General features: G+C 39.5%; 2 protein-coding genes, 1 long non-coding RNA gene and 1 pseudogene across 7 annotated transcripts; 2 read left to right on the top strand and 2 right to left on the bottom strand.

Annotated features, from left to right (window-relative positions):
• The first annotated feature begins 162 nt into the window (after positions 1-162).
• On the top strand, positions 163-10,476 carry LOC137747225 (uncharacterized). 5 transcript variants are annotated; one of them, XR_011069930.1, is made up of 7 exons: positions 163-404; positions 487-624; positions 1,528-1,761; positions 1,987-2,026; positions 2,113-2,210; positions 2,321-2,403; positions 4,187-4,252. XR_011069930.1 is itself a non-coding variant. In XM_068487297.1 (6 exons), exons 1-6 carry the CDS (start codon positions 291-293, stop codon positions 10,147-10,149), a joined length of 642 nt encoding a protein of 213 aa, XP_068343398.1. In that variant the 5' UTR covers positions 163-290; the 3' UTR covers positions 10,150-10,476. The 5 variants fall into 5 exon arrangements, 2 of the variants coding, with proteins under 2 accessions (XP_068343398.1, XP_068343397.1); XR_011069929.1 differs by lacking the exons at positions 2,321-2,403; positions 4,187-4,252 and adding an exon at positions 10,132-10,476 and having other exon boundaries at positions 1,893-2,026; XR_011069928.1 differs by lacking the exon at positions 4,187-4,252 and having other exon boundaries at positions 1,893-2,026; positions 2,321-2,551.
• On the bottom strand, positions 2,525-3,905 carry LOC137747228 (uncharacterized). Its single transcript, XR_011069931.1, has 3 exons — positions 3,805-3,905; positions 2,802-3,537; positions 2,525-2,709 (listed from the first exon to the last, which is right to left on the bottom strand). It is a non-coding gene; the product is annotated as an uncharacterized lncRNA (long non-coding RNA).
• On the top strand, positions 9,194-10,119 carry LOC137747227 (ATP-dependent RNA helicase eIF4A-like; annotated as a pseudogene).
• A 313-nt stretch (positions 10,477-10,789) lies between the features above and the next one.
• Positions 10,790-15,082, bottom strand: LOC137747223 (protein RETICULATA-RELATED 4, chloroplastic-like). The gene is made up of 8 exons (XM_068487293.1): positions 14,343-15,082; positions 13,798-13,866; positions 12,998-13,129; positions 12,849-12,902; positions 12,720-12,764; positions 11,701-11,840; positions 11,055-11,180; positions 10,790-10,962 (listed from the first exon to the last, which is right to left on the bottom strand). The coding sequence occupies exons 1-8, from the start codon at positions 14,880-14,882 to the stop codon at positions 10,914-10,916; spliced, it is 1,155 nt and encodes a 384-aa protein (XP_068343394.1). The 5' UTR covers positions 14,883-15,082; the 3' UTR covers positions 10,790-10,913.
• Positions 15,083-17,897: the final 2,815 nt, after the last annotated feature.

Below are 17,897 nucleotides of genomic sequence, written 5' to 3' on the forward strand. Positions count from 1 at the left end.
TTGGTGAACAGTCGGCGAAAGGAAATGAAAGTACGAGAGAGAGAGAGAGAATGGGGAAGTGAGGTCGGGTTTCGTATTGGGGCTGCCGGCAATAACATTTGGGCCTTTGATCTAGGCCTGCGACATTTTCAGTCCAAACAAGGGTCATCGAGTCCATATCAAACTCAAGCAACCACCTCAACACCACCAACTCTTCCTGCTCGAAGAACCTCTTCAACATCAACCCCGGCACCCGCTCGGCCGATATCACCGCCGCCAAGTCCTTCGGCAGACTCTCCGACGCCTCGGCCATGGCGGTGGATGCAGCTTTTGAAACCCCGTCTCCTCCGTTTTACTCCCCTTCTTCCCATTTCAGCCCGCAGCGCCACTTCTACCTCGCCGTCGACAGACACCAGTTCAAGATGGTAATTTCTCCGCACCCATCTGCGTAAAAGTTGAGTTTTTTTTACTAATTGAAGTCAAAAGTTGTGAAATTTAATCGGGCAGGAGACGTTGATGGACTTATTGGGCGTGGCGGGTCGGCGTCCTGGGTTGCCCATGGTGGTCTGCTGCAGCTCACGTGACGAGCTCGACGCCGTTAGCTCCGCCGTCGGCAACGTCCCCTATATCTCTTTGGCTTCTCTGGTAAATTTTCAATTTTTCTTCTTCCACCCACACTCATTAGCCATTCCCTCATACGGTGTTATTGTTTGATTGATTCACTACATAAAATCTATGTGCATGAAATGCTAATGGTGTTTAAAAGCCTCAATATGCATCGACCCAAGGCTAATAAACCCAGGTTTTTCGTAACTTTTATGAACTCAGTTGTGTTCCACAACTTATGAAGCATGTTGATTAGTATGCAAAAGGGTATATAATTTTGACAATGTGTGATGAATAAGTTATTAGGACCGTGTCCCCGTTAATGCAGATAAAAAAATGGAAGATTGATCACTGGAAGAAGCTTTCGTGTGGGCTTGGTGTTCGGCCAAAAGAGTCTTCAATGGTTAAGTTATATTGTGGGGAGGAAGAACCGCATTAGAGTTTCTTCCTGTTTTCTGTCGACCTTTGGTAGTAGGAATGCACTTATTGTAGAGGAGTTCTTGTTTTATTGGGAATGCGTGATTGGATTATGAGCAGGTATCTTCGTTCCAGTTTTAACCAAGGGGTCTCACCCTTAACATAACGTCCTGTAGGAGTTCGAAATTTAGTTGCCTTCTAGGATGGTAGTTGCCAGAAAATGCCAGAAAGGGACAGATAATCGTGCCTGGCTCGACTTTGCAGTGTGCTTTGATTATTGTGCTTCATAGTCAAACTTCAAGCCATTACTGATAATTATTTGCTGTTATCGAATTTGAAGCTTTTAGTGATGGTCAAATGATAACAATCGAAATAGGTGATATTTGGTTGCATTTGAGTTAGTTATTATGGTTATGTTGTAAACGTGCCAAACACAATTAACCATGTTTAGAGACGTCACAACTTGGATCTCCAATTACTGTTAGTGTTTCTAATGTAGCCCGTGCATCATATCTTGTATCGCAGTACACTGACCTTGCTGAAGCAGACCGTTCTTTAATATTAGAGCATTTTCGGCAAGCAACAATGAGGTGGAACCCAGAATTGAGTGCTCAATCAGCAGTTGATAATGAGTCTGTGAAAGATGAACAAAAATCTCATATGATAGTTGCAACAGATGCATGCCTTCCGCTGCTTGCTTCTGGGGAGTCACCTATAGCTGCCCGTGTTCTTATAAATTATGAGTTACCGACAAAGAAGGTACAGTTCTCATTCTTCCTTTGGGAATTGGGACTTAGATGTACCGCAATTTCATGCATCCATTTATGCTGACAGTTACTCTTGTTGTGCCATTTCAAGGTCGTTAATGATTGAATTCTGTGTTATAACAGTTGTTAACATGGGGCTGCATGTGGTTTCGCTACCTTATGCATTACATTCTGTTTTCTCATGTATATGCTTCCTTCCTTACAATCCTCTGTGCAGGAAACATATATAAGGCGTATGACAACTTGTTTGGCTGCAGGTTCGTCCTACCAAGTTGTACTACTTTGTTAGTTGCATATTAATGGGGTATGCTCTCTTGCGATAACTTTGTACAAATACGTGCAGATGGGATTGTAATCAACATGGTCGTCGGGGGTGAGGTAGTAACTCTCAAAAGTCTTGAAGAAAGTAGCAACCTGGTCATAGCTGAGATGCCCATACATGTGAGTTTGTCAATGATTACGTTTCCCACATTTCATTTAGCCACCCTGTTCCTTTCTGTTTCTCTCGCGTAGATGGGCACTCGTTTGATATATGGTTGATTGGATTGCAGATTTCTGAGATCTTATGAAGAAATATAATGTGCTATGCTGACATGTCAGAGAAATCATTCCTTGTACTTTGCTGTGGTGGTCGAAGCAATTGTGCATGATCTGAGTGCCCTTTGAGTGGTTCCGACGATGTTTAATATGTACTGATTTGTGATTTTAGATGAGACTTGGTTTGGTAAGCAGTATACATCAAGGAGGAAGACATATTAAATCCAAACAAGTTTTGACTTTTATTGTTTTCAAGAAAAGAATAAATACGAAGGCAACAAAATAACAAATTCCGGAACTTAATACTTTTGGAGAGGCAACGCGCGCAAGGTGTTCAACATTTCATCCTCCAACAAGCATCTGCTTGTCTTTAGCGGAACTTTTGCCCAGGTGTACCTACTAGCTACGACATTAGAGATGACAAGCATCAGTGGAGATTAAGAAATTATACTTGAAATGATCATCAACGTAACATGCTGTTGTTTAAGTCGGTACCTCTGGTATCAATTGGAGTTCTTGTACGTGGGTTCTTTGGGATTGTATGTCTGTTATCAATTAGTTTTAAAAACCTCCCATCAGCAAGAAGAAGACCAAAGAATCTAAGCTCCATTGTGCCTGCCTCCGCAACGATTGCTTGATAAACCTTGGGCGTACCAGCATCAACGGCCTCCAATATTATAAAATGGTTGAGACAGCCGGCAAGAAACTGCACACTTTCCCTTATCCCCCTTGCAAATTGCAGTCGGGCACCCTAAGAGAGACACAGAGAGAACAATGTACAAAAGTTATTTTCTTATAGAGGGTGAGCGTGAGCTACTGAAAATAAAAGAGCATGATCGAGTTAGTTCAAATCTTTTGCTTGTTGAACTCTTTCACAGCGAAAAGAGCAGGCGGAGTTTTAAGACGGCGCTTAGTATGCGATCTACCTCTGTCAACAATGGGACATGATGATGAGCGCCAGTCACTTATTTCGTGGTATTGTTTTTTCTGTTTCTTAGTCTTAGGAATATAAGTAGACGGACGTGAAAACAGGTCGTCCAGCTGCTGGAGTTGATTAATGTTGTAGTGGGACAAGTTGTTGAGTATTGCCGACGCTGGAGATGGCCTAGCACTAGTACTAGTGGCAGCAGGAGCACCAGTGCACGCCCCCAACTTTCCGACCACAGAGCGAAAGCGGAGAGCCAATGCCAATGCCATGTTTTCCGAGAACTAGTCTACTCAGACACTGACACTGCTAGTAAGACCGCTAAATGTTAAGTTTAATTGGTTTGTGAGCAAAAATCTACACAAGTCTAGACAAAATAGCTTTGTTAAAGCAACACCAAAAATCTCTTAGGAGTTTTTTTACAGCAAAACAACTGAATTATCGTAGCCGAATCAGTCGTCCCAACAAGAACAACAACATAATTCTAATTTATCAGAAATTGAAATTCAAATAGAACGATCAGAAATCAATCATTCGGGATCCCAATAAGGCAATCACAAAGAATTGATTTACCTTAAATATAATTTACGTGGGGGCGGAGGCGGAGGCGGAGGCGGCGGCTAGGAGCAGCAAGCAAAACAGATTTCGCACAGAACCAAACCTTTAAAAAAAAAAAAAAAAAAAAAACCCTTCTATTCTTTTAGGACGACAAGCCCTAGCTAGGACTTAAAGTTTAGTACGGAAGCCCAGTAGGCATTTTCTTTTTATTACGTGGCACAATCTGGTGCCTTGTATACGTTTTCAACGGCTGTAGATGAAAAAAGAGCACAATAACTACAACCTAATGCCCAATAGTCAGTTCAGTTTGGTGTTCTGGTCGGACTCCGTGTACAATTCTCTCTCCTGCTCCTCCTCTCTCTCTTCCCTATCTCTCTCTGTTCAATCCGAGTTCTTCAACCTATCCCGGATCGCAAGAAGATAAACAGCCCCAATCTTCTCTGCCCCACAACCCTGAAAAATCCCAATTTATCTAGCAAGGAAATAGAAAGCCACAATCTTTTTCTTCCTTTCTCTCTCCAGAAGAACCCTAGAAAATCCCAATTCTTAAAGCCCCAATCTTTTCCTTCGAATCGGGTGATATTGCTTTAGAGCTTTTGGGAGACAATTTACCCTTGTTTCATCGAATGGAATCCGATCTGAAAACTTCCTCCTCCCCCTACAACCCTAGAAAATCCCAATTCTTAAAGCCCCAATCTTTTCCTTCGGATCGGGTGATATTGCTTTAGAGCTTTTGGGAGACAATTTACCCGTATCATCAAATGGAATCCGATCTGAAAACTTCCTCCCTAGAACCCTAGAAAATCCCAATTCGTACCTTGAAATCCTACACTCTTGAAAAAGCACTTTTGAGAATGGAAGCACTTCTGCGTTTGATAGTTACTGGTATTTGGACTTCTGTGTTTTGATCACTTCTGCGTTTTGTTTATTGGGTTTGATTCAAAATCGTTACTTTTTCTTTGTTTATTTTCATGATTAGCATGACGGAGGATGAACAGACGCTGTTTTACTGTTTTACTGTCTTATTAGATTTGGTGCTTCATATGCAGATATATGTTTTACTGTCTTGAAGAAAAAAAGGTATTTTGAGTCTGTGAAGTACTAGAACCTTTGTGGCATTGCTTAAATTGCTTTTGGATATGTGAATACATCTCTTCCTGTGCGATTCACATATTACAGTTATAAAATTTTACAAAGTATTGGGAATTGCTTTTATTGATAAGCTTAGTTCTGCCAAATGTTTCATGCTGTGAATGTAGATGCGGTTAGTTTTTTGCGTAAATTGCTTTTGGTATATGTGAATACAGCATCTCTTCTTGTGCAATTCACATATTACAGTTGACAAGTTTTATAAAGTATTTGGAATTAATTTTATGGATAAGCTTGGTTCTGACAAAGGTTTTATTGTGAATGTAGACGGTGCACGGCTATATGTTTCTGTTAGTCTTTCTCTATCTAGGATTAGATTTTTAGTATGCTAGGGTTTTATTTAATAACATGATATATGCAATTCTTCTATCTGAAGATATATGGTTCTTAGGAGTGCTTATTATTCTCAAACATCAATCTATGATGAATTCTCAGAGTGCAAGTATATACAAGTCATTAAAACAATATTATGTGTTTGTGTTCTTCCTCATTGGTCAGTTTTGTTAAGCATTGATGTGTAAACATTGTGTATATTTATGAGTTTATGCTAACCTTTTCGTAGTCGAATAAGGATGCGTCGACACTGAGTCCTGCCATCAACGGGGTGTTGGTGGTGTTGAGAAATTGGAGCATGGCTTGCCGCCTGTGAGCAAACAAGTAGTGATGAATGCAAATTTTTGGTTTGTGCTCCTCAAATCATAGAACATAATGTCAGTATTTTAGTTCTGAACAGTTTGCACAACACAAAGGGTCTAATTTACAAACTGAACAGTTTGCAGAGAGTTTTGTTCTGCTAGTTGAAGATTGCATCATCCTAGAATAGTGGAGTTGAAGAAAATTTGAACTTGTCCTCGTACAGTTGTGACTATAAGGATGTCAACGGGTGCAAGTGAGTTCAGTACTAGCTTAGATTATTTCATGAGTCTTAAGAGATATTAGTATTTGTGATCAGTCTAGTGTGCTGAGTTAGTTAGCATTGTATTCATGTTAATTAAGTAATGAAATACAACTTTTTCAACTCAAAATCTTCTTTGTTTTCAAAAGTATTATAATACAAGTATTGGATTGCTAGCTAGCTTACATTGATTTGAGGTTTATTGTATGGTCAATCGCGCTCTAGTGCAACACCGTGGTCCATGATAAAATCGAAAGCATCTTATATGTAGCCGCCTTCCTTCTCAAATGAAAGCTCCACTTGGGGCTTTGGCCTCCACAGTTTTCTTGGAGCCCTGTCGACGACGTGTTGGACAGATAGCTCAACTCGGACTCCCTTTTCTTTAAAGTAGAGTGCTTCAACGAAAGCTCAATTCGGACTCCCTTTTCTTTAATGTTCACTTGCAGCTGACTGTTGGGAAACAACGGTTGTGAAATGAGTTGAAGCACTTTACTTTAAAGAAAAGAGAGTCCGAATTGAGCTATCTGTCCAACATGTCGTTGACAAGGCTCCAAGAAAATTGTGGAGGCCGAAGCCCAAAGTGGAGCTTTCGTTTGAGAAGGAGGGCGGCTATGTATACGATGCTTTCGATTTTATTATGGAGCACGGTGTTGCATTGGAGCACGATTAGCCATACAATAAACCTCTAATCAATGTAAGCTAGCTAGCAATCCAGTACTTGTATTATAATACTTTTGAAATAGAGAAGGTTTTGAGTTGACAAAACTGTATTTCATTACTTGATTAACATGAATACAATGCTAACTAACTAAGCACACTAGACTGATCACAAATACTAATATCTCTTAAGACTCGTGAAATAATCTAAGCCTCAATTGTAGTCCCGAACTCACTTGCACCCATTTGACATCCTTATAGTCACAACTATACGAGGACAAGTTCAAATTCTTCAACTCCATTATTCTAGGATGATGCAATCTTCAACTGGCAGAACAAAACTCTCTTCAAACTGTTCAATTCGTAAGTTAGACACTTTGTGTTGTGCAAACTGTTTAGAACTAAAATACTGACATTACATTCTATGGTTTGAGGAGCATAGACCAAAAATCCGCATTCATCAGTGCTTGTTTGCTCACAGGCAACAAGCCATGCTTCGATTTCTCAACACCACCAACACCTTGGTGGCAGGACTCAGTGTCGACGCATCCTTATTCGACTACTAAAAGGTTAGCATAAATTTACATGATGTTTACACATCAACGCATTAATAAAACTGACCAATGAGGAAGAAAACAAACACAGAATATTGTTTTAATAACTTGTATATACTTGCACTCTAAGAATTCATCATAGATTGATGTTTGAGAATAATAAGCACTCCCGGGAAGCAGATATCATGTTATTTCATATAGAAGAATTGCATATATCATGTTATTAAATAAAATCCTAGATAGAGAATATAGACGTGCATCGTCTACATTCACAACATAAAACCTTTGGCACAATCAAGCTTAACAATTCCCAATACTTTATAAAACTTGGCAATTGTAATATGTGAATTGCACAGGAAGAGATGCTGTATTCACATATCCCAAAAACAATTTAGGCAAAAAACTAACAGCATCTACATTCACAGCATAAAACCTTTGGCAGAACTAAGCTTCTCAATACTTTATAAAATTTGGCAACTGTACTATGTGAATTGCATAGGAAGAGATGTTGTATTCACATATTCCAAAAGCAATTTAGTCAAAGCCACAAAGGTTCCAATACTTCACACACTCAAAATTAACTGTTTTTTTTCTTTTCAAGAAGATGAAATTAGCAAAGATGATCTAAAAGATAGAAACTGAAATGAAATTTAAATCAATTATTCATAAGAAGTAAACGAACCCCCTATCTCACCTTCTCTGGATCTTTCACCAAGTTTACTGGATCAAGTGATCCGGACTTTTGAAATTTCATCCAACGACCTTTTGTTTTGGTCCCTTAAATACTATTATAATAATTTTCGACCGTTGGATAAAATTTCGAAGATCTATATCACCTAATCCGATAGCTTTGGTGGAAGAGATCCGGAGAGGATCTCCTTCCATTCTTGGGATATATATGTATATATAAATGGGAATTGTTATTGGCATTGTAAAAATCTCATTCTACACTCTAAATTTTCTATATTAAGAAAGAAAAATACTATCAGGAGTGTAGAATGAGAAGTGCCAATAACATTTTCCATAAATATTAGTGAAGTTATTCAAAAAAGAAAATTAGTGAATATTCCAACACCGCACTCGGTATCAAATGCAAACAACCACCTGAACACCACGGATTTTTCCAGCTCAAAGAACCTCTTCACAATCAACCCCGGCACCCTCCCGCCCTGTATCACCTCCGAAAAATCCTCGTCCATGGCGGTGGATGCAGCTATTGAAACCCTGTCTCCTCCGTTTCACTCTCCTTCAGCCCGCAGCACCACTTCTACCTCGCCGTCGACAGACACCATTTCAAGATGGTAATTTCTCCGCGCCCATCTGCGTAACAATTGAGATTTTTGACCACTGGGAGTTAAGAGTTGTGAAATTTAATTGTGCAGGAGACGTTGATGGACCTATTGGGCCTGGCGGGTAGGCGTCCGGGGTTGCCCATGGTGGTCTGCTGCAGCTCCCGAGACGAGCTCGACGCCGTCTGCTCCGCCGTCGCCAATGTCCCCTTTATCTCTTTGACTTCTCTGGTAAATTTTCAACTTTTCTTCTTCCACCCACACTCATTAGCCATTCCCTCATACAGTGTTATTTTTTGATTCAGTTCTTAAAATTTATGTACATGAGCAGCTAATGGTGTCGAAAAGCCTCAATATGCTTCGACCCAAGGTGAATAACCCCGGGTTTTTTGTGACTTTTGTGAACTCAGTTGTGTTCCATAACTTATGAATCATGTTGATTGATAGGCAAAAGGGTATGAATTTGACAATGTGCAATGAATAAAGTATTAGGACCATGTCCCCCTTCATTCTGATAAAAAAAATGGGAAGAGATTGGTCATTGGAAGAAGCTTTGGTGTGGGCTTGGTGCTCGACCAAAGAGTATTCAATGGTTAAGTTAGATTGCGAGGAGGAAGAACTGCATTAGAGTTTCTTCTTGTTTTCTATCGACCTTTGCTAGTTGGAATGTTCACTTATAATCGAGGAGTTCTAGTTTTATTAGGAATGCATGATTCGATTATGAGCAGGTTTCTTCATTCCAGTTATAACCAAGGTGTCCCACCCTTAACGTAAGCTCCTGTAAGAGTTTGGAATTGAGTTGCCTTCTAGTATGGTAGTTGCCAGAAAGGAGCTGTAATCGGACCTGGCTCAACTTTGCAGTGTGCTTTGATTATTATGCTTAATGGTTAAAACTTCATTACCCATGTTTCGAGATGTTGAACTTGAATTTCCAATTACCGTTAGTGTATCTAATATAGCCCGTGCATCATATCTTGTATCCCAGTACACTGACCTTGCTGAAGCAGACCGTTCTTTAATATTAGAGAATTTCGGCAAGCAACAATGAGGTGGAACCCAGAAGTCAGTGCTCAACCAGCAGTTGATAGTGAGTCTGTGAAAGATGAACAAAAATCTCATATGATAGTTGCAACAGATGCATGCCTTCCGCTGCTTGCTTCTGGGGAGTCACCTATAGCAGCTCGTGTTCTTATAAATTACGAGTTACCGACAAAGAAGGTACAGTTGTCATTCTTCCTTTGCGAATTGGACTTAGATGTACCACAATTTCATGCATCCGTTTATGCTGACAGTTACTCTTGTTGTGCCATGTTCAAGGTCGTTAATGACCGAATTCTGTGTTATAACAGTTGTTAACTTGGGACCGCATGTGGTTTTGCTACTTTATGCATTCCATGCCACGTCCCTTCTATTTTCTCATGTATATAGCTTCCTTCCTTACAATCCTCTGTGCAGGAAACATATACGAGGCGTATGACAACTTGTTTGGCTGGAGGTTTGTCCTACAAAGTTGTACTACTTTGTTAGTTGCATATTAATGGGGTTTTGCTCTCTTGCGACAACTTTGTATAAATACATGCAGATGGGATTGTAATCAACATGGTCGTGGGGGGTGAGGTCGTAACTCTCAAAAGTCTTGAAGAAAGTAGCAACCTGGTCATATCTGAGATGCCCATACATGTGTGTTTGTCAATGCTTACGTTTCCCACATTTTGTTTAGCCACCTTGTTCCTTTCTGTTTCTCTCACTGTCTCACATAGATGGGCACTCGTTTGATATATGGTTGGTTGGATTGCAGATTTCTGATATTTTATGAAGAAATATAATGCGCTATGCTGGCAGACATGTTAGAGAAATGATTCCTTGTACTTGCTGCGGTGGTCGAAGCACCTGCGCGTGATCTGAGTGCCCTTTGAGTGGTTCCGACGATGTTGAATTTATACTGATTTGTGATTTTAGATGAGACTTGGTTTGGTATCACTTGCCTAGTGGATTATTGGCCTAATAGATAGAAGGAAAGACACTAGTTGGTTAGAAAAGCCCCGTGTAGCGTCCCTCTTTCAAGACACGGTTGGTTGCTTTTGAAACATCGGTAGAATCAAATAATATCAACGATATATCGATAGTCAATACTGAATTTATATGCTTGTTGATTGAATAATCATGAATTATTAGTGCATTCTTCCGGTGTTGGGAGTGTCATCAGATTGTTTTGGGGCTTAGATTCGTGCGCGATTTTTAACTTCTGTTCTCTAAGAGGATATATGTTTGTGTTGAGTTGAGTTGGCACTTATCCTACTTCACTCTCACAAGCTATCTTGTTTGAGGACTTCCATTGGACGAGTACACTGCCACTGTGGTGTCTGTTACTGCAATTAGGGTTTTCTCCGGCAGTTGACTCTGACATCTAAAGTATGAAGGAAAATTTCATTTTCTTTCTTTTGCACTGCGTAGGATGAACCAAACCAAAAGCACCCGTATAATTCCATTGATTTACAATCTGTAATTCCGTAAAATGAAATCAATATCCAACACCAATTTACTTACAACAATCATGTGACTGGTTATCTGCCGTGCGCTCTACTCTCGGATCTTTTGAATTCCAATCCAACGTGCATAATCGACCCACCTGTTCCACAATACAAAGAACCTTATGAGAATATGAAGACTCAGAGCACAAGAAACAAATAAAATGGCATTCAAGGAGAACTCAGATCATACATCAAGGAACCCAAGAACGTGTTGCCAGTTCGAACAGCAAAGCACACTGCACTCAGTATAAGCTTGTGTTGGTGCAGCAAGGGTTCTAGAAGGCGTTGTTCAATTACTCCGGCAAGAACTTGGTACCTTTGAATGAAAAGAGATTTCATCATGCACGGTTGGACTAATTAAGCTATGATGAATTTCCAGATTCTTCAAACACATCACTGACTATAGTTCAGACACGTAAACAAGAATGTGCATCTTCACGATACAAGTTGAGGAGTTAAAGATACTCGGATTGTATTTTAAGATATCCTTTCACATACATTGCTGTTGCAAGAATTTTGTGAACGGTTTCTTCCGTTACCACGTTCTTGGAGACAATATATGGATTCAAATAGTTAGAAGAGCTTGTTTCTCTTTAGTCATATGCTTACGACCCAAAGCTTCATGATAACCAGAAAGGCCCCAGTTCTATCTAGAAATGCCACAAATGGTTTTTTTGAAAAGATACGATTCTCCATGATTATGACAGTATTTAAAGCCTTGAAATTCTTTATGCATCAGTCAGTACAGAAATGTTTGTTAATGGCCTAAACTAACGGTTCGTGAAGGTTAGAGTAAAGAATAAGTAGAATACTTAAATCTGGAAAAGCCCTTGTACCTTAGATTGCTAGAAACCGCCATATAAACTCCATAGGCCACACTAGTTGACAATATGGGAACATCCTCTGCTTCACCAGCAAAAGATTTATCGATAGCTTTTCGTGCATTAATCAATGCATTGGTTACACCCGTACCAACCTGAAATGATTTTTAATCAAAATTGTAATCCATCATATGACACCAAACGGCAACTAACCATGTCAACAATATAACAAAGTCGAATACGAGAAGAGAATCAAAATTGGAAGAACACTTCATATGTACATTCTGCAACGATAACACGAGACAAAAACAATCTAGTAATGTACCAAAACTCCCATTTCTTTCTCTGAATGTATAATATTGCAGACAGTAATTGAGAATTACATTACTTTCAATGACTATAAAGCACACCAGAGCCTCAAAATGGTGAATAAATTCTCAGAGTGGTTCGAGAAGTTGGTGCCTTTGTATATTAGTTGGAGAAAAGGAAATTTGCAACTTTACCGTACTTGAATGTTGATACAGCATTAAAACTAATGGAGTTCTACCAATGGCTTAATTTAAGTTTGCCAAAATCGAGTCCTGATTAGATTTAATTTTAGACAAGCAAAGCTCAAACAACCAGTGGTGTGATCATTAAATTAGAATCAATAATGGATTTTAATTTTGAGTAAAGAAAGAAAATTTTGATAGACATATACTGCATAAGTATCTGGCATGTTTAGTACAAATGCTAGTGGATTTAGTTTATATGCCAAACAAAAGCTGATATAGTTTCTCTGCATAACTTAAAAAGTATGGAAAGTATTTGATGATTGCTGAAAATTCCATTGTTTCCAACCAAGATAGAACAAATATCAAGTATCGTACGGGAAGCTTTGGCCATCTTCAGTGTTCTAATGTCACATGAAAAGTTCTTGATAACAGGTAAAATAAAGAGGACAGCCACAATGTTTTACTTGCGTATATGTTACAGAATATTCTAAGAAATGCTAAAGCTAAGGCATTTCGAAACATGTAAGGTGTTTCACTTACCAGAGATGCACCAGTCCCGACTGCAAATAGTTTAGCTCCATTTCTCTGAATAAAACGATCAAAATACTATAAACTCCAATGCGCCATAACGTCAAATAATTTTAGATGACATAACACAAAATCACATACCACTATTGCGCCTATTCTCTGTAAGAGTGAGTAAGATGTTCCAGACAAAGCTACCTGCAGGCAATATTGATGACTCACATGATGTTATAGTTATACTATATGATAAAGTGGTAACTTGTAAAGCCAAAAATAATGACAAAAGAAATAACCTGGAAAGCATTATCCGGACACCCATAGAAGAACTTAGCAATACGGCCTGCGCTGACAGCAAGAGGTGGTCGAAGTGAAACAGTAGGAGCGGGAAGCCAGACAAGCATAAAATCAGCTATGATGGCCATCACCTAAGTTTTAAAAAGAAAAGAAAAAATATCCGTTTGGGTCAAATGGAAAAAAGGTGGAACAAACCAAAAACAGAAACACTACCAGAAAAGGAAGGCAAGAACATATAGCATGAATTGGACCAAAAGACTTCTGCTAGAAAGTTGAAGGATCACTGCAGAATTTTGCACTCAAAGCAACTCATAGCTTGACATATATTAAAGCTTATGACAACAAACGGAAAACTAAATCTACTGATTGAAAAAACAAAAGGGCATGAAGTAAATAAAAAAGAAGAGTAAAAATGACCAAATACATGAATATGATTCAATGATTCCGTAATTGGAAGTGCACAAATTGCACATAAGGTTGCTAACAATAGTTTGCATTGAGCTCAATACGAACAAAGATAGTTTTCTGCATCCATTCCAATCCATGACCCAAAATAAAGAACATGCTTCGCTGAAAGGCAGAATTTCCTAGTTTAACTTATTTATTTCTAACTTTATATCATATGGCATATCTCAGATTCTGCCAAAGCGTTTCAGAGGATTGTTGCGCTAAATTTACAAACACCACTTGTATAAACTGCTCATCTACGAAGCAGATGGAAACTACTTTGATTTGCGATGATAATTTTCCGTTATATAGCACAATGAAATCAAAGCTCTTATTTATACAAGAGACATACCACATCCGCAAAAACAAAATCCAGTTCTTTGGTAAAATTTTCTCGGCGCCGCTCCAATTCTGCAGCAGTCTGAAAAATGAGCAACATGGAAAGAGCTTACATCCATACTAAGAGATACTCCAAATTGTACTTCATGTTCAAAAGTCAAGGATATTCAATGCATTATAGGGACACCATCTATGTGGAGAGAGAAGGACTTACACGGAACGGGTTCACCGTCACGTGCCGTCCTTGGCAGCACATGGCAATGCATTATTGGATAAAAGACGCCACATGGCAGTAAACCCCTTACATGTAAATTGTCCCAAATAAGAATGGTTGATGCCTCTTCCTCTCAAAATTCTAAGAATTATGACTTTGTTATATTTTTGGCATCAACAACAATAACCAAATGCAAATTTGATCATCAAATTCTATTAAGAAGAATTTTACTCTTAATAAATCATACTAAATCAAGTGACATAACATGGGGAGGCGAGAAAATGGGGGGGCGAAAATCACTATTTTGTCTCGTAAAAGGAAGAGAGTAAATGAAAAGCGTGGACCTTGGTGAATATCCCAACGCCGCACTCGATGCCAACTTTAGTCAAGAACAAGTCGTCCGCAAGCAACCGCTCCTTGAACCCATCAAACCCAAGCAACCACCTGAACACCGCCGACTTCTCCAGCTCAAAGAACCTCTTCACAATCAACCCCGGCACCCGCCCCGCCTCTATAGCCGCCGCCAAGTCCTTCGGCAGACTCTCCGACGACCTCCCAGCCTCGGCCATTGCCGCCAGGGCCTCCGCCTTGTTTCGATCTCGGTCCTCACCACTTCCATCACCGTCATTGTTATTACCTCCACTTCCGCCGTGTCCACCTCCGCCTGATGGGGGCTCACCGCCGTATGCGGCGGCGGCGAGCGGGGATCGGTGGAGGCGGGAGGTGGTGAGTTGGAGGGAGGGAGTTGCGGTGATGTTAGTGCGCGAGATGTTGGTGAAAGTGAAGCTTTTTGGAGAGAGAGAGAAATGGCGGGGGGTGTTTGGTGAAGGGGGAAATTGAGAGTGAGAAGTGTAGAAGTTGGAGATGGTGGTGACTGTAGCCATTGTTGGTTGTTTTGCGGCGCTTTACTTTCACTACCTCCCTCCCTCTCTTCTCTCTTTCTCTCTCTCTCCTCTTTGAAGAAGTAGAGAGAGAATTGGAGAATCAGAAATGAAGGTTGTTGAGAGAAAATGGGTTGGTGGATCCAACTGGGTCTTGGTCTTCTTCCTCTTGTAGTTTTCTTTCTTTATTTTTTGTGTTTTGATGAAATGATTTGAATGTGATTTTTTGTGGACAAGAAGAACCTATTGACTTTTGGGGAGTGAACTAAAATTCGGAGAAAGTGAATAATTGGACAGCATTCGACGAAGATTGATAGTACGATAAATGGGTACGATTTAAGAATTTCTAAGATTCTCTCAAAGAAGATTCGGAGAGGATTCCATTTCGTCTTTTCGACAGCCAAAAGGCAGTGGCAAAAATGATCTTTTTGTTGTAAAATCAACAGTGTGTGCAGTGGAATAAATAAACAAGACACAAAATTTACGAGGTTCCTTTACAATCAGTGTGACTAAAGTACGTCCTCGGAGCAGCAGTGATGCTTTCATTTATAATCTGAAGTAATAAGATTACAAATATAATTCTCTGTATTCTCTCCTCTCTTTTTCTTCTCTCTGTCGTGAGCCTTGTGGCTTCTCTCTTCTTCCTTCTTTCTTTTCTCTCTTTTCAGCCGTAAGGCTTTTGTGTTTTTGTGTGTGATTTTATATGGACGGATGAGACAACAAGTGGATTAGTGGACAAACTTGTAGAATTGTAGTGGGTTGGCCATCCACACATTGAATGACTTATAAGATTACAACACTCCCTCTTGGATGGCCACAAGCCTTCAATTGACTAGTTAAAATCTTGATTTGTTTTGGATGCTCCCCCTGATTTCAAATTCTTTAGGCTGATCATTGATCCTTCTGCTTTAGTCTCTTAGCAGGGAGAGTTGCAAAAAGAGGTGCTTTACTTGTTGTTAACTTTCCACAGGCTTTTTCTTGAATTGGGCTATAGGACTTTCTGCTAGACTTGCACCAAAGGTTTGAATTTACTCATTTTATCTAGAGCGGACTTTGATTTAAGGGTGGTGGACACTTGATCTTGAATCGGACTTGTGATTTCTTCAAGATCCTTGGGACTAGTCCTTGAATGAAATGGAACCACTAGCAACTCCATATGACAAGTGATCTTTGGCTCCGTCAGGGATGAATCAGTTCATGTTTTGTTGTGCTTGTCTTCACATGCTTCAATGTATCATTTTCACTTGCCTTATTTGTTCCCCTTGCAGAAGTGATATTTTCCATATGCAGATTTGGCATCTTCTCTTGCAGTATTTGTCCTCTGATGTAGGAGTAGAATGCAAACCTTGCATTTGAAAGGTCCTTCAGAACATCATTTCTCAGTGACTCATCATGCTTGGCAGCTCCAATCATCATATCAGCAGTTTGAAAATAAGTACTCGAGAGCAATGCTAGGTAAGCAATCAGGAAAGTTTCCAGGTAGTCGGTTCCTTATTGGAAATTTGATTTCAAGTTCCGATTGATTGCTTTCTTTCTCCTTAGTCATCCAGGAGAGAATAAGGACAAAGAAAAAGACAGGAAAATTGCATGATATGAGATACTTTTGCTCTCGTCCCTGATGATATGAGATATTCTTGCTCTGGTGTGACTTATTTGAATAGGTATTCTTGAAGAGGAAGAAAACTGAGTATTTCGAGATGCTTTGTTGAAGATGCATTCTCGGAGAGGAATAAGAGTTAGATATTTTTGTAGGTTTGTCTTGTTATGGAAGATAGAGGTCAACATATATAGGGATTTCCCAATAATAGGTAGGGGTGATGTGCTTTTATTCTTGTTAGCAACTGTGGTGTAATTAGAATAGTAAGATTCACATGTTTTCAACTTTATCAGAGATCTTTCACAAAATTGTACGTGATATCTAAAAGCTGAGATTGCGTCTAAGAAATGTTCTCGAACTTTATCCTGAAAATTTGGCTTTTGAAATTCGGAGAGCGGTGTCTCTTCAATTTTTGAACAAGTGGCCATGTTGTTCATTCTTTCATAGAGGCATCAATTGTGCTCAAAATGTATGCTTGAAAAACTACTGCATGTAGAATTTTCCCTTTCTTGCACTTTTGAGATTTTATCTGACCTCCTTTTTCCTTTATCATTTTTGAAAAATGGATTGCCTATCTAACATTTGCTTAGATTTGAGTCTTAAGAGTGGTATAGACGAGCCGCGTCAGGATAATATATGGCGCCCGTCCTTCTTATCTTCTAATGGTCCTCTTACGGTTGGGGACTCTGTGATGAAGAATGACCTAACCGCTACAATGGTACCTAGGAATCTTCTCACTCCCAAGGATAACAGAATCCTTTCAAACCGGTCTGATGAGTTGATTGTTCAAGACTCTTTGGCTCTCAGTATTCAGTGTGCGGGCTCTGTTTCTAATATGGGTCAACTCCTACTTGCTCGAACTCACCAAGTTGAATCATTGATGACTAAGGTGGCAAGTCTTAAACAAGAGATTAGAGGGCTCAAGCACGAGAATAGAGTGTTACACATGCTTGGAAATAATTACTCGACGAGCATGAAAAGAAAGCTGAAACAGCTACTGGAATCCGAAGGTCGGACTCAAAATGACAATCAGGGGTTCAAGTCTTTATTCCAAAGACACCCATTGTCTCAACCGTCTGGAGTTTCACCAAGTACTGAGGCTCCAAATAATCAACCTTTGGTGCCTTCCCTTTTTGGGGTACTTCCGAGTACTGAGGCTTCACATGAGCAACCATTGGGAAGGTTCCCTCCTGTTTGTTTGTTTTAACTCATGTGTATGTAATTTCTCAGAGATATTAATAGATAAGTTTTATTTCATTCAACGTATTGTGCCAAATACAATAAAACATATACTTCACTAAAATGTGGTACTTCTGGACCAAATATCAATTTACCTTTACCTTCACGAAGATAAATGATCATTCTTAGTGTCTAAATAATTTGAGTATTCAACTCATAATCTTCAATCCATATGATTCTTT

This window comes from Pyrus communis, chromosome 10 (genome assembly GCF_963583255.1).
Source record: "Pyrus communis chromosome 10, drPyrComm1.1, whole genome shotgun sequence".
In the NCBI taxonomy this organism is placed as follows: Eukaryota; Viridiplantae; Streptophyta; class Magnoliopsida; order Rosales; family Rosaceae; genus Pyrus; species Pyrus communis.

Excerpts from the sequence above, each read along its gene's own strand:
- LOC137747225 (XM_068487297.1), top strand. The coding sequence starts at position 291 with ATGGCGGTGGATGCAGCTTTTGAAACCCCGTCTCCTCCGTTTTACTCC. Across the intron at positions 405-486 it reads ACAGACACCAGTTCAAGATG|GAGACGTTGATGGACTTATT; the intron begins GTAATTTCTCCG and ends TTAATCGGGCAG. Across the intron at positions 2,027-2,112 it reads GACAACTTGTTTGGCTGCAG|ATGGGATTGTAATCAACATG; the intron begins GTTCGTCCTACC and ends AAATACGTGCAG.
- LOC137747223 (XM_068487293.1), bottom strand. The coding sequence starts at position 14,882 with ATGGCTACAGTCACCACCATCTCCAACTTCTACACTTCTCACTCTCAA. Across the intron at positions 13,867-14,342 it reads GCGTTGGGATATTCACCAAG|ACTGCTGCAGAATTGGAGCG; the intron begins GTCCACGCTTTT and ends CTCATTTTTCAG. Across the intron at positions 11,181-11,700 it reads GCGGTTTCTAGCAATCTAAG|GTACCAAGTTCTTGCCGGAG; the intron begins GTACAAGGGCTT and ends TTTCATTCAAAG.